The sequence below is a fragment of the Miscanthus floridulus genome, chromosome 13, assembly GCF_019320115.1.
Source record: "Miscanthus floridulus cultivar M001 chromosome 13, ASM1932011v1, whole genome shotgun sequence".
In the NCBI taxonomy this organism is placed as follows: domain Eukaryota; kingdom Viridiplantae; phylum Streptophyta; class Magnoliopsida; order Poales; family Poaceae; genus Miscanthus; species Miscanthus floridulus.
Window position 1 is genome coordinate 1007106 of NC_089592.1, and position 17771 is coordinate 1024876.

Genomic DNA, 17771 nt, shown 5'->3' on the forward strand with positions numbered 1-17771 from the left:
TAAGCTACAATAATATTTTCACATTGAAAATTTATCAAATCAAATTAAAGAATACAAATAAAGAAGATAATACAAAACAATATTACCGTTTGGTCGGAATCGGTAAGAAGACCCTGACATTTTGCGATACCAGCATTGCGTTCAATATAGGAAGCATTGGTACCAGCTCCTATAATCACTGCAGCAACTGTATCCTCATCATAATAGTGCCCCATGGCCAATGTACCCACAGCATTGTTCACCTATTTTGTAGTAGAAGATGAAATTAAAGAAAGATATGATGAGTATATTATTATATAAGATTATTATAAGATTATGTCTGCAGTTCACAAAATCAGGAACTAAATGTCCATTTTTTTAGTATCATACAACATGCAAAGATCTAGATCCAACACTGGTATTTATTTGAGCATAGATACATATAAGAATTGGTTGTAATATATATCTTTATTATTTAAAAGCAAGCCACAATCATGTCCATGGAGACAACAATAAAAAACAATAATCTCATATCATTTTGGTCTGTTGCACACACTAGAAAACAGTAGTACATATGTGTTTAAGCAGCTGTTATCAAAATATTTACATCACAGACAATTCTTATACATGAAAGATTATCTGATAGGATTTTTAGATAGAACAGATAATATTTCAATATGTTCCAAGAGATAAGAAGGCTAACTAAGACAGCACATGCATACAACAGAGATAAACGATGGAACCAATCAAGTAGGATTTTTTTTATAAATGGAATTAATTTTCTGAATCTAAATGCAAACTAACTCATGTAGCAGCATTGTTTTAAATATCCATATGTCATGCTGAGTGGTCGGTTCAGTTTCGTGCTTTCTGTCCTGTCACCATGTGCTCTCTAGATGAAGCTTGTTCGTCATTCGACTAGATATGCTCTGAATCAACCATCACCTTCATTTGCCTTACACTTTGGCAAGGCTGCTACACTGGCTGCTTAGAACCAACTGCAGCCGTAATTATTTAATTGTTATATAACCCGTGTCATGTTGAGTTTAGTTCACACTGTAACTTCTCTTGTAAGCTACATCCAAAACTATGGTGAGACTGCATAAGAAATCACGTCCATTTAACTTTTAATTTTCAGTCCTGAATATTTTTTTTTTGTTAATTTGTTTCAGTAATGTTACATGTGAATTATTGTTTCAATTTTCAGAGTCTGATATTTACACCATGTTTTAGTTTTTGAATTTTTAGTTTTTAATATTTTTTATTGCTTGCTTGTATTATTTTATTGTGAGTAATATCCTGTTATTTTAGTTTTTCAGTATGCTACTCTACTTATTCCTGTTAATTGTTTGTTGTCTTCTCTTGAATTTGGAATGTCAGTTTGTGTTGTGCATGTCTGAAGAAATGCCAATGTTGACTTGCCCAGAACTCAGACATGCTACATTTCTTCACACATGAACTCCACTGTCGTTGATGCATGTGTTGACTGCTTTCGTTTGTACAAGTGTGAACCATTTCAGTTCTTTTTAGCTGAATCTCCGTTCAGTTAATAACTTGTGCCATGATGTGCCCTACGGACATTGCGTCTCTATACAATAGGCTTATTGCATACTTCTAAGGCCATCACCTTTGTCTCCATTTTGATTTTGTTGAAGGGCCTGCTTGCATAGGGTCTTGATTGTTTTGTAAAAGACTGCAAAGTAAATAAGCAGATTATATAGTGCCATGGATATATGGATGTTGGAAGTCTCTAGGATATCACTGGCTTGGTGAACCACAGACACACCAAGATCGAACTAGTACTTTGCATCAATAGAGTAAAGTTATTTAAAATGTCATCTAGAGGCTGTCAGTTATTTATAATGTCTTTTTTAGTTTGTTCCTCATATTAGTGTATTTCAGTTTTTTTATTGTTAGTAATATCCTTCGGTGGTAGCAGTTAAGCCGCAGAGTACTTTTCTTTTGTTTGTTTCTTGGTTGTTCAGACATTAGCGAGTTTTCAGCAGCTGCTCTCCGTCTTTTCAGTTAAGCTGTGCAGCGGCAGTATTTGTTTTTTGCAGTCAAATCTTTTGAGCTGATTGCAGTAGCAGGCTGCTGGTTTCTTTTTCCCTTGCTGTGACTAAGCGCAGCTCTTGGTCTGAGCCTCTGCTTAGCAGTCTGTCTGTGTTCTGTATTGCAGTATTAGTTAATTAATTAGTTAATCCGAGGGGGTATTTTAATTAGGTTCCTCAAGAGCTACCTAGGCCTTGACATGTTTACTTTAATATCTTTCTAATAGGATTAGCAGCTAGCTAGATACTCATCTTTCTTTTGCTGTGGCCACTGCCCTCACCTTCAGCAGGGTCATCAGGGAGGTGACTGATGAGGTGTTCATTTGTTTGTTTTGTTGTTGCTAACTTGCTATCCTCCTCGGCTCCTCCCCTGTGCTATCCTCCTCTCCTCTATTTTTGCCACCTTTCCTATCCTCTATGTTTGGGAAGCAGCTGCTGCTTTTTTTACACATTTTCCTCTCTATGTTTGTTAAGCAGCTATTGTTTTTTTTTTGCCAAATCTCCCCTCTCCTCTCCTCTTCTTTGTTTTGCCGATGATGAAATTGTCCAAGTCCATACATTATATGGAATATGAGCTGATGATCAAGAACTTGTGAGGAACTTGGCATCATTAGCAGCCGCCCCTATATTACCTTCTCCTTTCTTCTCTGTTATGATGCCTTGATGCTCCAAGTTCAAGATCAGATGATGATTGACATGTTTCTGAGGCCTCTACTACTGCTACTACTCGTTTTTTTGATATATTGTTATTTTATAGGACTACTTTGGTTTATAGACATTTTTTATTTCTTATACCTTCTCGCGTACCTAAAGCACACTTTCTTGCATCTATTAGAACAAAGCGCGAAATAATGTCACGGACACCAGACAGTGCAGCCCGATGCCCCGAGCATGATGAGCAGCCAACCTATGAGGAGCAAGCACTAGAGGACCAGCTTATTCAGGAGCAGTTCGATAACGAGGTAGAAAAGGATCTAGAAGTGATACTTACTCAAGAGCAGTGTGACGAGGAGGAAGGGGGAGCAGAAGGAAGAGTAGGAGAGGCTGCTGAAGGCGAAGAAGTTGATGATGATGATAATGAGGACTCAGAAGAGGGATATGTAAGTCCCGAGGATCCTTTCCCACGTGAAGCCAGAAGGAGGCCAACGGAAGAAGATTTGGACAAGGATTTTGAATTGAACGAGGAGGTAGGAAAAAAGCCTTAGCTTGTAAATTTTGCTAAAGCTTTGGCTGTGTTACCTCTGCTAACACTTTGACCTATCGTATATATAGGTCGCTCCTGAAACTCGGAAATGACGACGTCGACATCCACGACATCTCGCTAGACAAGACGGAGTAGAGGAAACGAGAGCAGAGGCAATAGCCACAAAGACGGATCATGATGCCTCTGCTCCACAACCTCAAGACACAACCACGACTACCAAGCCTAAGAGGAAACGAGGGGATAGAAAAGCAAATCTATATCCAGATAAGGCATACTATGTAATAACGGAGGTCGGGCTAGTAGGGGAGATCCTTGAGCCGAAGAAATTAAGAGGACGATTCCGTAATGCGATCGGGGCCCTAGTAAGAGATAAATTGAACCCAGCAATCCCTAACTAGAAAGAGGTACCAGAGATAAAAAAGAATAAACTATGGGATAGGCAGCTGAAGCTCAATTTTAGATTTTTGGAGGGTAAGCACGAACTAGTAAAAAAATGCTTTCAGGATGATGGGAGTCATTCCGATGTTGGAGGTCAGAGCTCAATAAGAAGTATATCCAAAAGGGGTTAACCCCCTTCAACGAGTTTGGCAAAATAACTCCTAGTCAATGGGAGGAGCTCATGGCTCAAAAGACTTTACCGGAGGCATTGGAGCTCAGTGCCCGTAACACTGAGTTGGCGAAGAGGAACATACACCACCATCATCTAGGCTCTGGTGGCTACTATGCCAAGGAAGAGCAGTTTAGGAAGATAGACGAAGAGGCCGCAGCTGCTGGGAATATCGATGTGACGAATTTGAAGGCATGCTCAAGGAATTGGATATATGCGAGGAGTACAGAATCATCTGGCGATAATCTTAAGTTTGATAAGCCAGAGACCTAAGAGGCAGTATCAAGGATACTGAAATATACTGAAGATAAGGAGAAGGGCTCATTCAATCCTTCCAGAGAGAGGGACGAGCTTAGCCTTGGCTTAGGAAACAAGGAGCACATAGGCCGCACCAGGGGGCTAGGAAAAAGGATGACCTGGAAGCAAGGATCGAAGAGGACAGACACATGTACAAGAAATATGGCAGAGACCGAGAGACTAATCTTGAGCTCCAAGTGAAGGCTCTAGTTGCGAAGGTGTTGGAAGAGCAAGGACTGTCTACGGAGCCACATATATTAATGACGCCGCCGGGAGAACTGGCATTAGTTGGCAGCCATCCGAAAGTTCCTAGCAGCCAAGGTTCCACTGCAGCCACAACCCCCATCGATCGCATACGGGAACCAACTAGTTGCACCTTGATCTTTCTCAGCGGCTGGCAGAACACTGTGATGGAGGTGGCAATGGGTGTTGCACATCCTCCCGGTGGCTTACACCACAATAATAAGATACCGCTAGACTACACTATGGTCAAGGTGCATACCGTGAAGCCCGAGTTCATGCAGTGGAGGATATACTATGCAACTCCCGAGGGGCTGGTGTTACTCAGAGACGTTATGGGGCAGTTCATCCTCTGGCACAAATGGGACATTATATTGACTGCTTATTCGCCGCATCCCCCTCTCCTAAATTTGGAGCGAGTTGTTGAGGTCGGGGAGATATTTTCACCGTCTCATGACCACCACATTCCTGAGATGCCACATTCTTCCCCGCCTCCTAGCGAGCATGTGCCGGATGAAATGCCACAACCTTCTCCAGCTCGTACCGAGCAAGTGTATGATGAGATGCCATAGTCTTCTCAACAAGCACATCCGATATATGAACAACGAGTACCTCCTGAAGAAGGTGATGTACAAGAAGATGAGGACGTGCCTGAATGGAAACTTTGAAAGAAGCATCCAATCACCATAAGGCCAGTTTATGTTCTGATAAAAGACGTCTCGTCGGTGTCCAAGTGGTATTCCCATGACCAGTTCAAGCCTAAGAACCAAGTTAAAAAAGTTCCATCACGGGGTTCTGAGGAGGCCGTCACTAGCAAACTCCACCAAATTGCAAAGCAATATCCAAATGTTGATGTCATCAAATGGTCAAAGGATTGCCCGAAAATATATGAAAGAGGAAAGCCCTTCCTACCAAACCGGGACATCCAGCGCCTACCACTTGGAATGAGAAGGTTTCATGATTGGTACTTGCGTGTTCTCCCAACGAGCATAGACCTCATACAAGCATGCTTCCCCACCGGCATATTTGGAAGCCCAGCTGGGAAAATTGTCTTTGACTTCAATGACATGCAGACATGCTTTCACCTGGGAGAAATGGAGATGAATCTAATTCACACGTGGTGCCTATAAGTCATTGTCCTCCTGATATGATATGAATGTAATCTTTGAATTTTGTTGTAACTAACCCACGCCGTGATTTGTAGAATGCAAGTGCACATTGTCAAACAAATGCCAAGTGTGAAAGCCAGGTATATAGACCCTCAAGCTATAGCCCAAACAAATTTTAATTACCCTGAACAATGGAAACTAGATGCCAAAGAGCTAGCTGCTACAAAGACTTTTCGGGAGAAAGAGCACATCCATACGGCGAAACTAAGGGAAGAGTCCCTTAAGGTTGCGACATACATTGCCCTAGATTTCAAAATTCTCCAACAACACTCTACTATATGGCTACCATACAACTTTGAGTAAGTTCAACTCTATACTTAAAGCTTTGTTCGATATATTTTATTCGATGCAAAAGAGCTTATCTAGTTCTATGATTAAATCCATGCAGCAACCACTTAATTTGTATAGCCGTCGATGTCGGGAGGAGCATGGCATGGGTCTTTGATTCAATAGATAGGGACCCGGTGACATACAAATACTTCATATTGATTCTCAAGACGTATACATATCGACAATCCTCATTACCTTATATGGCCCCGTTCGCTTGTCTTAAAAATGGCTTGTTCGGCTTCTTTTTTCAGCCGGAACAGTGTTTTTCTCTCACAACAATTCAGCCAGAACAGTGTTTTCAGCCAGTTTCAGCCAAGTTTCAAACCAGCGAACGGGGCCTATGTTTGTATACATACTTGTAACGTTCACTTTTGGATACTAACAAGTTGTATTTGCTAAAATAATTCGAACAGGGCATTTAGGTTCTATGTCACTAACCATCACGGAAGGCATGATCCAGCAAGAAAGGAAAAGCTGGCTATAAAAACACTATGTGCGGTAAGTGTAACTTACTTCTTTAGTACTCTATTACATGGCTGTCAAAAGCGTTACTTAACATTTTCATATGCAAAACACAGAGTGCCCCAAGCAAAAGTCTGAGAGTGTACATTATGGATACTATATATGTTCTATGATGAGTAACACCGGTGCCTACAGGAGACACCCCTTAAGAGTAAGTTTGAACCTCTTCACCCGTAGTTTAAAAACTTCATACATGATATGAAATACTGCACCGAAACTTGTTCTCTTGTAGTGGAAAAAGAGAAAGAAATGAAAAGAGACCCATATAAGGATGACCAACTCTTAGAGCTCGTCGGCGACCTTTGCAACTTCATATTGAACCAGATTGTACACGTTAAAGGCGCCTACCATGACCGAGAGTCTGACTTAGGTAGAAATCCTCAGTACCAACATCTTCGTGAGACTGAAAGGCTAGCTCTAGGACGTTGATAACAATATGTATGGAATTTGACATTGGTTTTACCTTGTGAATTATGTCTATTTAATGATGGATTGTATATATTTTTGTGAATTGGACTTGTAATTGTAGTTTATATAATACTCTTGTGCTTGTAGTCTAAGGGGTTCAGAACGCTGGTCGCGGGGCGTTCGGCAACGCGAACGTGGTTCGGAACGTTGGTCGCGTGGCGTTCGGCAACGCGAACACGGTTCGGAACGTTGGTCGCGGGGCGTTCGGCAACGCGAACGCTGGATGGAATACGTGGAAACAAACATTGTTCTGGTCGAATTTGAATTGTAAATTTGAATTTTTTTTGCGGGAAAACGTACTGTAGGGGAGGTTCTAGATTGAACCGCCCCTACAAACAGGTATTATAGGACGCGGCCCCTACAAATCAATTTGTAGGGGCGGCTGTAATTGTAGGGGCGGCCTGAGAACCGTCCCTACAAATGCATGATTTGTAGAGACGGTTTGGTAGGGACGGCTGGTCAAACCGCCCCTACAAAGGGTTACGAGCCGCCCCTAAAAAACGTTTCTGTAGTAGTGTAGTGGGGCTAAAAATTAGCTCAAATTAGCTAAGGTTGGCTAGCTAATTGGTAACAACTAGCTAAAGACTTGTTTAAAAAATTAGTCCACCTATTAACCCTCCTGTTTGAATGCACTAGAGCTAATTTGAGCTAATTTTTAGCTAGCCAGTGATTAACCCATGTATCAAACATGACCTTGTTAGCCCGATACATTATGAGCTTTTTTTTATGCAACTAGTAAACATGTCTACACGTTGTAATGGGACATATAACTGTTGCCCGATTACGACAACTTGTAGCTAGGAGATAGTTTTATACAAAAATCATGTTCAGTACTACATTTTGCCACCACTTACTACAAACCTAGGTGTGTAGGTTGTTCTAGCCTTCTCAATATTTTTCTTAAATTTAAGCCATTCGAAACTTCTACTCATTCACGAACCTCCGCTTCACCTTGTCAATCATTATCAACCACTAAGTCATAAGTGAGAACAAAATTTAACCAAAAGGACTTCACTTCGCTTGACGATCACTCATTACCACATTGACAAAGTGCCTATGTAGCTGTGTTTGCCTAAACGGCTTAAACGGCTGCTAAACGGTAAACGGTGGCAAACTGTTTTTTAGGTGCTATTAAGAAATTAAAAGGTTGACTGTTTAAACGGTCAAAAAACAGGAGGTAAACGGTCTCAACGCCCTAAACGGAATGGAGGTAAATGGTTTTAAACGTGCTAAACGATTGTTTAAACAGCAGTTTAGGCGAACACCCGGTAAATACAGTTATGTTTTACATGCATAGATTTGTATAAGTTTATTATATTTATAAACATGTATACGTGATTTCTAACATGTATAAATATGTAAATTTGATTCTTTTTACATGCATAAATATATATACATACTAAAATAATTGACTTTTAAGTGCATAAATATGTATAAATGCTAGAATAATTAATTTTACATCAATAAATATGTATATTTTGGTAATATTATGTAAAACTGTTTAGACCGTTTAACTCCATTTAAATGACGTTTACCGTTTAGAGTTTAGGATAACATTGCTATATAGATGGCCAAATAGTATAAGGCTCTTGAGCCAGGCCACAGCCCGATATTTTGCCCCAGCCCAACGCTTGTCGTGTCGGTAGTGCTGGCACGGCCCAGCCTGATTAACAGTCAGTCCATTAGACCCTCTAGCACACCAAATATATATGCTATTCTCCATCCAACTGCAAAGCTTATTTGTTCCCTACAGCAGTCAAAGCACCGCCGAGCCTTCCACGGCAGCTGAGACAGTCTGAAACGATCGTGGATTATTACTGCTGGCTGGTTTGGTATGAAAGAAAAATATTGTTCTGGCTTATAATCCACGATCGTTTACGACCAAACGAACAGGTTGTAAAGCGTTACAGCCATAATAGGAAACCGTAGACCAGATTTAACTAACCAGCAAACCTCTCCAAGATTATTCCTGCCTTAACCGCATATAGTATACGCGATCACGATCGAAGTAAAACAGCTGATGAAACATAAACCGTCGCTCAAAGTGTAGATATAAAAAACATCAGCAAGATCGATAACTTATTGAAAAACATCAGCAACGTCGATATTTAATTTTTACAGTATTATTATTTTGTGATCTGCGTGTTTTTGTTACAAAAGTTTTGTTATCCCTGGCGACGCACCGGCCACGGATCGTAAAAGCGAGACCACAAGTTGAACCGCAAAAGCTGGATTCTACGGCGGTGACTCGCTGGTCCAGCGTCTCAAATGCCCACGATGCGTTCTCCGTTCAGATGACAGAACTGTGACCACTGAAGACAGAAGAGCAGGACAGGAGTAGTCATCTGCCTCTCGCCCCAGCGTAGACGTCCGTCGAGCCGTCAACCATCAGGCCTACCCCTACCTGCTAAAAAACAGGCGCACCGGCACACGACCAAGGTTCGTGCAACTGCAAGGCTGACAGGGTTCAGACTGGCTGACGACGGCGAAGAAGACGACGACCACGACGCCGACATGCGCTGCGGCGGCATGTGCGCCCATACGCGCGCACGGCGCACAGGCACAGGCGGTCAGGCGCGCGGTAATTTCCACCGCGAGCCTGTTGGCGGCCCCTCGCAGCCATGTGCTCGCCATGTAGCCTGTACTGGGGTTCGGTTTGCTAGCTAGGAACGCACCCATGGCCATGGCCGCATGAGAAATTCGTCAGAACGCAGCAGCAGCAGCAGCAAGGCTCCAGCAGGAACAGGTCAATCATCTTACGCCCTGTTTATTTGGGCTGGTTCGGCTTATCCCATATTCGATTTATTCGATTTTTTTTTCAGCTGAAACATAGTTTTTCTCTCACAACAATTCAGCTAAAACAGTATTTTTCATGCAGTTTCAGTCAAAATTATGCCAGCCGAACGGGCCACAGGGGATGGTCCGTAGTGCTGGCACGGCCCAGCCTGATTAACAGTCAGTCCATTGGACCCTCTAGCACACCAAATATATATGTTATTCTCCGTCACTGCAAAGCTTATTTGTTCCCTACAGCAGTCAAAGCACCACCGAGCCTTCCACGGCAGCTGAGAGAGTCTGACAGGGGCCAGGCACGACCCAGACCGGCACGCACGGCAACGGCGTGGTGGAGCAGGGGCCGACCCTGGTCAGGTCAGCATGCGCAGCCGCCGGGGCCTAGCAGCCGCATGGTCTTTGCCTCTTGGGTCTACGTCTGCCAACTGGTCGAGTGGTCGTCGGTAAATCAACACTATGAAACTTCCTTAGTAGCTAGCCGTTATTCTTTGTATTTTGGAAGGGGACTCCCCAAAAGTTTGTACTTCGGAGCATTTTATCACTGATATAATCTAAGTGGATCTTTCTAGAAACATTCGTACAAAAATAGAATATCAAATAATCTCACATGAGATTTGCCCCTAGCAATTTCGAAACGCCATTAACACAATATTTTATGGGTTACGCGTTCAGGCCGGTCTCAGTGGAAGTTTCACTTGAGTTTCATTTGCATTAAATATGTTGCCATGTAGGCATTTTTTATGGCATGGCAGTGTATTTAAGAAGAGAGAGAAGAAATGGGTTTTATCTAGATGAAACTCTCCGGGCACGAATACCAACTCTCTATGAGTCATGAAATTAAATAGCTATGAAACTATAGAATGAAACTCTCCATTGAGAGTGGGTGTTTAATCTAAGATTCATTTCATTTCATATGACATGACAGTCTTGAAAGCGACGCCATGAAATTCCCCACTTTAAGGGCTAGAGTTTACGTGTTTAGGACACTTTATTTAAAGGGGTGTGTGCGTGTTGGCCGAACTTGCAGATATTCGATATTTTTTTATAAAGTAGGTTTCATTAATTCATAAAATCATCACACTGAGTTAAGACTTTAAAATTATTTTGAAAGCACTCCTGACATCTATATATTACGATGCACATGGCCTATAAATGTTTTTAGAGTAAACACAACAAGGCTAATGGGTATCAATCAGTAGACTAGATCACTAACTATGCATCTACGAAAAAAGATCCCAAGCCACATGCACCAACTGCTGACGCACCGCCACAACCAAATCCTACAAACCCAACTTTTGGAGAAGAGTCCAGGAAATATGAAAGTGATATGAAATATGTTTATTTTCAGAAACTATACCATTCCAGCATAACCATAGCAGCCCATAAGTAGAAGCCGCTACAAACCAGACTAACAATTTTAGGTTCGAACTGGTTCTGCATAGCCAAGTTCCAAACATATGTGTTATGTTATGACGTTGATAAAGATATTATAATTGGTTAGAGAACTAGCATGCATGGTGAATGGTAACATATATTTCTTTGAGTAAATGCACAAGCAATACAATCCCCTAAACATTTTTCAGAGTGCCATCCAGGTCCCAAAATATTAAAATGCATTTTTAGGTTCCTAAACCTATCTTGGAATGGCATCCAGGTCCCAAACTCTCTAAATGCCTTTTTTAGGTCACGAACTTATCACAAATGTCATCTGGGTCCAAATGCCCTTGACCTGATCAACACCTCCATGTGGCGCGTGTCATTACGGTGGATCCCCATGACTCAGGTATCTGACAAATAGGTCCCATGCAAGGGTAGGACCCACATGTTAATTAGCCTCTGGTGCTCCATTTCTGTGCTCGCTCTCTCACACTCCGTGAATGCATGGTCGCTTTGCTGGTGTGAGTCCCTGCCTCGGCCAAAAATGAGGCATGGATCTAATCACCACCAAGTAGATCATCAACTTGCTCGAAAGCCAAAGGAGAGAGAGAGAGATAGAGTGCCAGAGGCTGACATGTGGGCCCAACCCTTGCAAGGAATTTACTGGTCAATACTTGAGCCACGGGAGATTAACTATGGTATGACACAAATGGGGATCGGAGTGGGTTAGGGTTTGTTTGACCTAGATGACAATATGCACTAGTAGAAAATTGATTTTCGGTAATGGAAGCTTTTTTAGAGGCGAGTCAATTTACAACTGCCTCTACAGTGACCTCCAAACCGAGTCGTCCAGCCGCCTCTACGAATGCCCCTATTTTTATAGGCGGCTCTATTTCTAGCCATCTCTACAAATCAATTTTTAGAGGCAGCTCTATTTCTAGCTCCTCTAGAAATCGATTTCATCCACCTCTAAAAATAGTAAAATTGAAAATTTTCAAACGATCTCGGATGGAGAAAATATCAAAACAAAAGTTGTAGATCTCATAAAGTTATGACATTGTAGTTGAAAACTATGCATGGAAATCGATTTGAATTCATCTATGCATGGAAATACAATTATGTTTGAATTTCTTACATTTCAAATTCAAAATTTTCAAATGATCACGGATGGAGAAACTACCAAAACCAAAACTGTAGATCTTCAAAAGTTATAAAACTTTGTAGTTGATAGCTTTTTCATTTGAATTCATTTAGAGTCCCAAAAACTCATTTCAAAATTGAATGAAGATAAAATGAGGAGGATGAATATCCCACTGGACACAAGTGTGGTATGGTTGGTGTCGGTGTTTATTGACTGGCAGCACGTCACGGGGTTACCCGGGACGGTGATTGGTGGGCTTCGGTGTATGCAGAACTCGACAGTAAACGCAAGAGACAGTGATTTATACTGGTTCAGGCCGCTGAATAGCGTAATACCCTACTCCAGTTAGGCGTGGTGCCTTTGTGTTGGGGTGTTGTGTATGAGATGTGCTGTACATCTGCTGATGCGTCTGCCGATCTAGGGAGTCATGCCCTCCTTTATATAGTCTAAGAGGCAGGATTCCTAGTCGATTACAATATAGGAGTCTTAGTAGGATTACAAGGTAGCAGTCCTACTAAGATTACATATGGGAAATCCTAGTCGGACTAGGTCTTCTCCCTTCCTTGCGGGGTACTCGGGGGCTATGTTCCACAGATGGAGTGGTTAGAAGACGAACGCGCAAGGTCTGAGATCAGAGAGGTTCGATCCCCCACGTCCGTGAAGCTGAGTGCTTCTCGCACAATTATGATGCCGCGTGTGTGGCTGTCTAGTGTGGTCTCTCGGGATTTAAAATTGCTATTTTTTTTACCTAGTTTTGTAATTTTGGACAACGATTTGTAGATGCGGCTGCTGGCAGCTAAAAACCGCTCCTACAAATGGTTGATTTCTAGAGGCAGAAAAGCAAGCCGCCTTTGTAGTGCTTTTTTATAGTGATGTGATATATGTTCAAGAATCAAAATGACACATTAGGACAAATTGTTTTGGGGCGGAGGTGGAGGGCTGGAAATGGCATTTTAGAGTTTAGGACCTGCATATATGACACTTCAGAACAAATTTAGTGATTTAAAAATAGGATTTTGAGAGTTCATGACCTGGATAACACCTGGTGACAAGTTCAAAGGCCACTCGCATAATGGAAATTATTGCTTGATATATTAATAATATTTGGTATGAAAATATGCACCGATACAATGAGTTGCAGAATTAGTACAACTTGAATATGCAATAAGCTAAGTGGAGATTTTTCATATGCATATCACTTGCATGTGTAGGGTACGTAGAGTCGTACTTATATATTTTTATGTAATTTAAGACAGGAACAGTGAGTTCATGTTGTCCTGCATATGCCATGAAGGCTCGTTACTAATAAGTAGAAGAAGCACATGTGTGCTTCTTGCCAATCGCTTTATTGTGAGCGTCGATTCTCGTTAGTCATGCTAACTCTTGATTAGGTTTCCCATGATGAGGTCTACACATTTAGGCACAATAAGCAGATCTATACGTTCTAGAAGAAGTGGTACTACGTGTATTCATCTAGTTACCTTTGCAGTGATACATGCGTATGAGTTTGCGTGTGTGCGTTCATAAGGGTGGTGTGCGTGTTGTCACAAAAAAAGGATGGATGTGCGTCGTTGTGAGCGTCTACGTTGTACTGTATAATAGATACACGTGTAACCATCTCTCACTTTTGATGGAGAAGCCAGGCTGTGTCTATATTTATGGTCTATGTTTGGAAGGAATCCACAAGGACTAGGTAGCTGAATCCACAAGGTCGTTGCTGAATCAATATTTTATCAAATTACTTCTTCTGTCGTGTGATCTAGCCGAGGGCCTCGCCCTACTTCTGGCGTCGGTGTAGACGCCGCGAGGTGTCAGATCGAGTGGACCTCCTCGATGAGCAGAGGAGGCGTGACACAGAGGAGAGCAAGTGAGCGTGTTATGTGCTTGCTTGCAGATCGAACGCCGCTGGTTTCACGAGGCGGCAGCGTTGGGGTTCGAACCCAAAGCACAAATAATATCTCTGCTACTGCCTTCGTTCTAAATTATAACTCGCTTTAACTTTTAGTTCACATACATAGCAAGCCAAAACGACTTATAATTTAGAACAGCAGGAGTACTTGACTACATATTCATTTATGATATCTACCTTTATGTATCAATATTTTGTAATCTTATACAATATTAAATATTTCAGCCACTAAATGATTTTAAATGGAAAATGTTTTAACTGCAAAGTTTAGATCTGGTCGAGCTCTACAGTTTTTTTAAGAGTGAGCCTCCATCCGAGATTGTTTGAAAAATGCAAAATTTAAATCTCAAAACATATGAATTTAAAAGAAATATTTGAGACTCCAAACAATTTCAAATAAAAACTCATCCAAAATAAACTTATAGATTAGGTTAGCCACTATAACTTTGGCATTAAACATATAAACATTCGAAGTGGTTTAAAAATTTTAAAATTTGAATTTCAAAATCTAAGAAATGAAAAACACATATTTGTGATTCTAAACAACTTCGAATAAAACCTTTAGACTACAAGTTATAGATTGTATTGATAACTACAACTTTGGTATATACCGCTGAAACATCCAAGATTGTTTGAAAATATTTCAAAATCTAAGAACTTAAAACAACATTTTTGGACTCTAAACAGTTCATCCATATCCGAGTTCATATATAGCAAAATTATGAAATATTTTTTGATGTAACTATTTTTAAAAACAAGCATCTTAAGATGGCCTCCTCTGTTAATAGATTTTTTAAGACGGGCGCTTAGAATTGCCACCTTTGTTAATAGCAATTTTTAGAGGTGGGCATATTTTTTATGTGTCTTCCAAAATCTTTTTGTTTTGAAAGATCAGCAGGGGAGCCCCCTACCCTCTTTTTTGTTTGTTGGCTCTGAGAGCATTGTAACCTGTACATATTGTAAACTCCTTTTGACATATATTTATCTCCTAAAATTATTTATAGAAGCGTGCGGATAAATGTGCTGCCTTCTAAAATCGAAACCTCAGTCTCGTAAAATAATTTTAAAATATTTTTTGTAGTAGTGTGTAAACATAGGTAGTTTTACCCTTGTCGACATTTTTCTTAAATTTAAGTGATTCCAATATACTTGAACCCACTCATGAACCTCCAATTGACCTTCCCAATCGCCATCGACCCACCAAGTCTCATAAGTAAGAACAGGATTTAACCAAAAGGAGTGAATCACCTCGCATGGTGTTCACTTATCACTATAATGACAAAATCACATCTCAAACTTGTCATCTCATATGCTATCTCAAAAGGTTTAGAAATGAAAGAAGTACCATGACTCAACCGTAGTCGTCGTTGGGTGATTCTCCAGTCGTCGTAGGCGCAACAGTTATAAGTGAAAGGCTACCAGACAACTTCTAGTTGCTTTTCGGCTGGTTGTTGGTCACTGAATAACTCTACCATTATCTTAGTATGCTCCGAAGAATCGTAAACGTAGTGGTGCCAGGTGTCCTGATCGCTGTCGAGCGTGTCATTGCCAGCCTAGCTCTCTTTGGATTATCTATAAATATGCTGCTAAGGTTTACAGGATCCTAGCAACACAACATCAATTCAAAGCACGTACGCTAACTAGCTAGCTGTTAATAAGATGTGCCGCCCCTCCATCATGGAAACATTCAATTAAGGTATATACCATTGAAACATCCAAGGTTGTTTAAAAAATTCAAAATCTGAGAATTCAAAACAATATTTTTGGACTCTAAACAGTTTCAAATAAAAAAAAAAACTTCACAACCATAATGACAATCACATCTCGAACTTGTCATCTCATATGCTATCTCAAAAGGTTTAGAAACGAAAGTAGTAGCATGACTCAACCGTAGTTGTTGGGTGCATGATTATTCTCCAGTCGTCGTAGCCACGACAGTTATAAGTGAAAGTCTACCAAACAACATGTAAATGCTTTTCGGCTGGCTGTTGGTGACTGGATTAACTTTACCATTTTCTTAGTATGCTCCGAACAATCGTAAACGTGTAGTGCGTGGGCACTTGGGATTGGGGAGCCACTGGCCGGGAGATTCGCGGTTCACTGTCAAGCGTGTCATTGCCAGGCTAGCTAGCTCGCTTTGGATATCATTCTACCTATAAATATGCTGCTGAGGTTTACAGGATCCTAGCAACACAACAACAATCCAAAGCACGCTAACTAGCTAGCTAGCTAGCTGTTAAGATGTGCCGCCCCTCCATCATGGAAACTGTAGTGGTTAGCGTGCTGCGACTTGTGCTGATGATGTTCATCATCTCCTCCAGCGCTGGATCGCGGTGGGCGTCGGCCAACATCCCTTCGGCTTCTTCCCTGGCTCATCAGCACTGCCCATCCAGCTGCGGGGATTTGAATATCTCTTATCCGTTTGGTATTGGGCCGGGCTGCTTCCACCGAGGCTTCGAGCTCACCTGCCACCACACGGCTCATCCACCCAAGCTCTTCTTGGGAAACAGTACCACTACTCAGATCACTTCACTTTATTCTAGTGGTCTTTATACTACTCATCTTGGTTTCAACGTAACCATGAGCCATGGTGTGGACACCTACAACGTGTCCTGGCAGGCCCCTGATGAGGGTGTTGTTATCAGTCATGAAAACACTTTGTATGTTGTCGGCTGCAATGTTGATACCTTCATGTTTGGTGACAATATGACAGATTTAATTGGTTCTTGCATGAGTGTCTGCACAGACAGAGAGGCCATGGAGAGGGTGAATTTTGATGGCTACAGCTGTACTGGGCTCGGCTGCTGCGCCATCTGGTTGCCAAGGGACCTGCCAGCCTTTATGCTCCAACTTGTCCGCCGCAACGTTACAGCAGCACAGTTATTAGACGATGAAGGGCTCTCCAACGTCAAGGTTCTACTATCACAATATTATAGCTTTGCTTTGGGTGATCTATACATGAGTTCGGTGAATATAAGCAATGTACAAGATGCATTGATTGAGATTGCCATCACGGACCAACCAGATTGTGAAAGTGCCCAAGTGAATAAGGACACTTATGCTTGTAATGATGAAAGCAACTGTCAAAACCTACCATCTGGACGAGGCTACCAATGCCAGTGTCCCAGTTACATGCAAGGCAACCCCTACGTGCATGATGGCTGCATCCAAGGTCCATACTTCTTCACATAAATACAGCGGAAGTATAAAGATAACTCTCTCGCAGAAGCTCCATAGCATAGGGACGTCAACTGGTTGACCACAAGTCTAGTAATCCTCAGAAAAGTCGTCATTACCATTGCAATCTGTTACCCATATGGGATTTTTATCCAAATAATGAAAATAAACAAGTGTAAGTACATCTCGTACTCAACACGTGTAACATGGGGTTCATGAGGCTCAAAGGCTTGACACAGGTTTAATAGCATTTAGCTTTTAGTTGTCATAATTTTAGCATAAGAGTAGCAACAAGTTATTTTAATCCCAAAGTAGAACACATGATCAACGTAAATATGAGTAATATATAGCAAAAACAATTACTTAATAGTGATCATCTATTTCATAAGGGTTCCACGGCCGCTCGTGACCGTGAGCACGGCTGTTATAACAGTTTTACACTCTACAGAGGTTGTACACTTTTACTGTGAGTCGTGATACCCATATGCCCGGGTTTATAACTCCCAA

General features: G+C 41.4%; 1 protein-coding gene across 1 annotated transcript; it reads left to right on the forward strand.

Moving 5' to 3' along the window:
• The first annotated feature begins 16328 nt into the window (after positions 1-16328).
• Positions 16329-17279, forward strand: LOC136501940 (wall-associated receptor kinase 2-like). Its single transcript, XM_066497451.1, has one exon. The coding sequence runs from the start codon at positions 16329-16331 to the stop codon at positions 17277-17279; it is 951 nt and encodes a 316-aa protein (XP_066353548.1).
• The last annotated feature ends 492 nt before the right edge of the window (positions 17280-17771 follow it).

What these genes read in the sequence shown, in the direction of transcription:
- LOC136501940 (XM_066497451.1), top strand. Translation starts at nt 16,329, where the DNA reads ATGTGCCGCCCCTCCATCATGGAAACTGTAGTGGTTAGCGTGCTGCGA.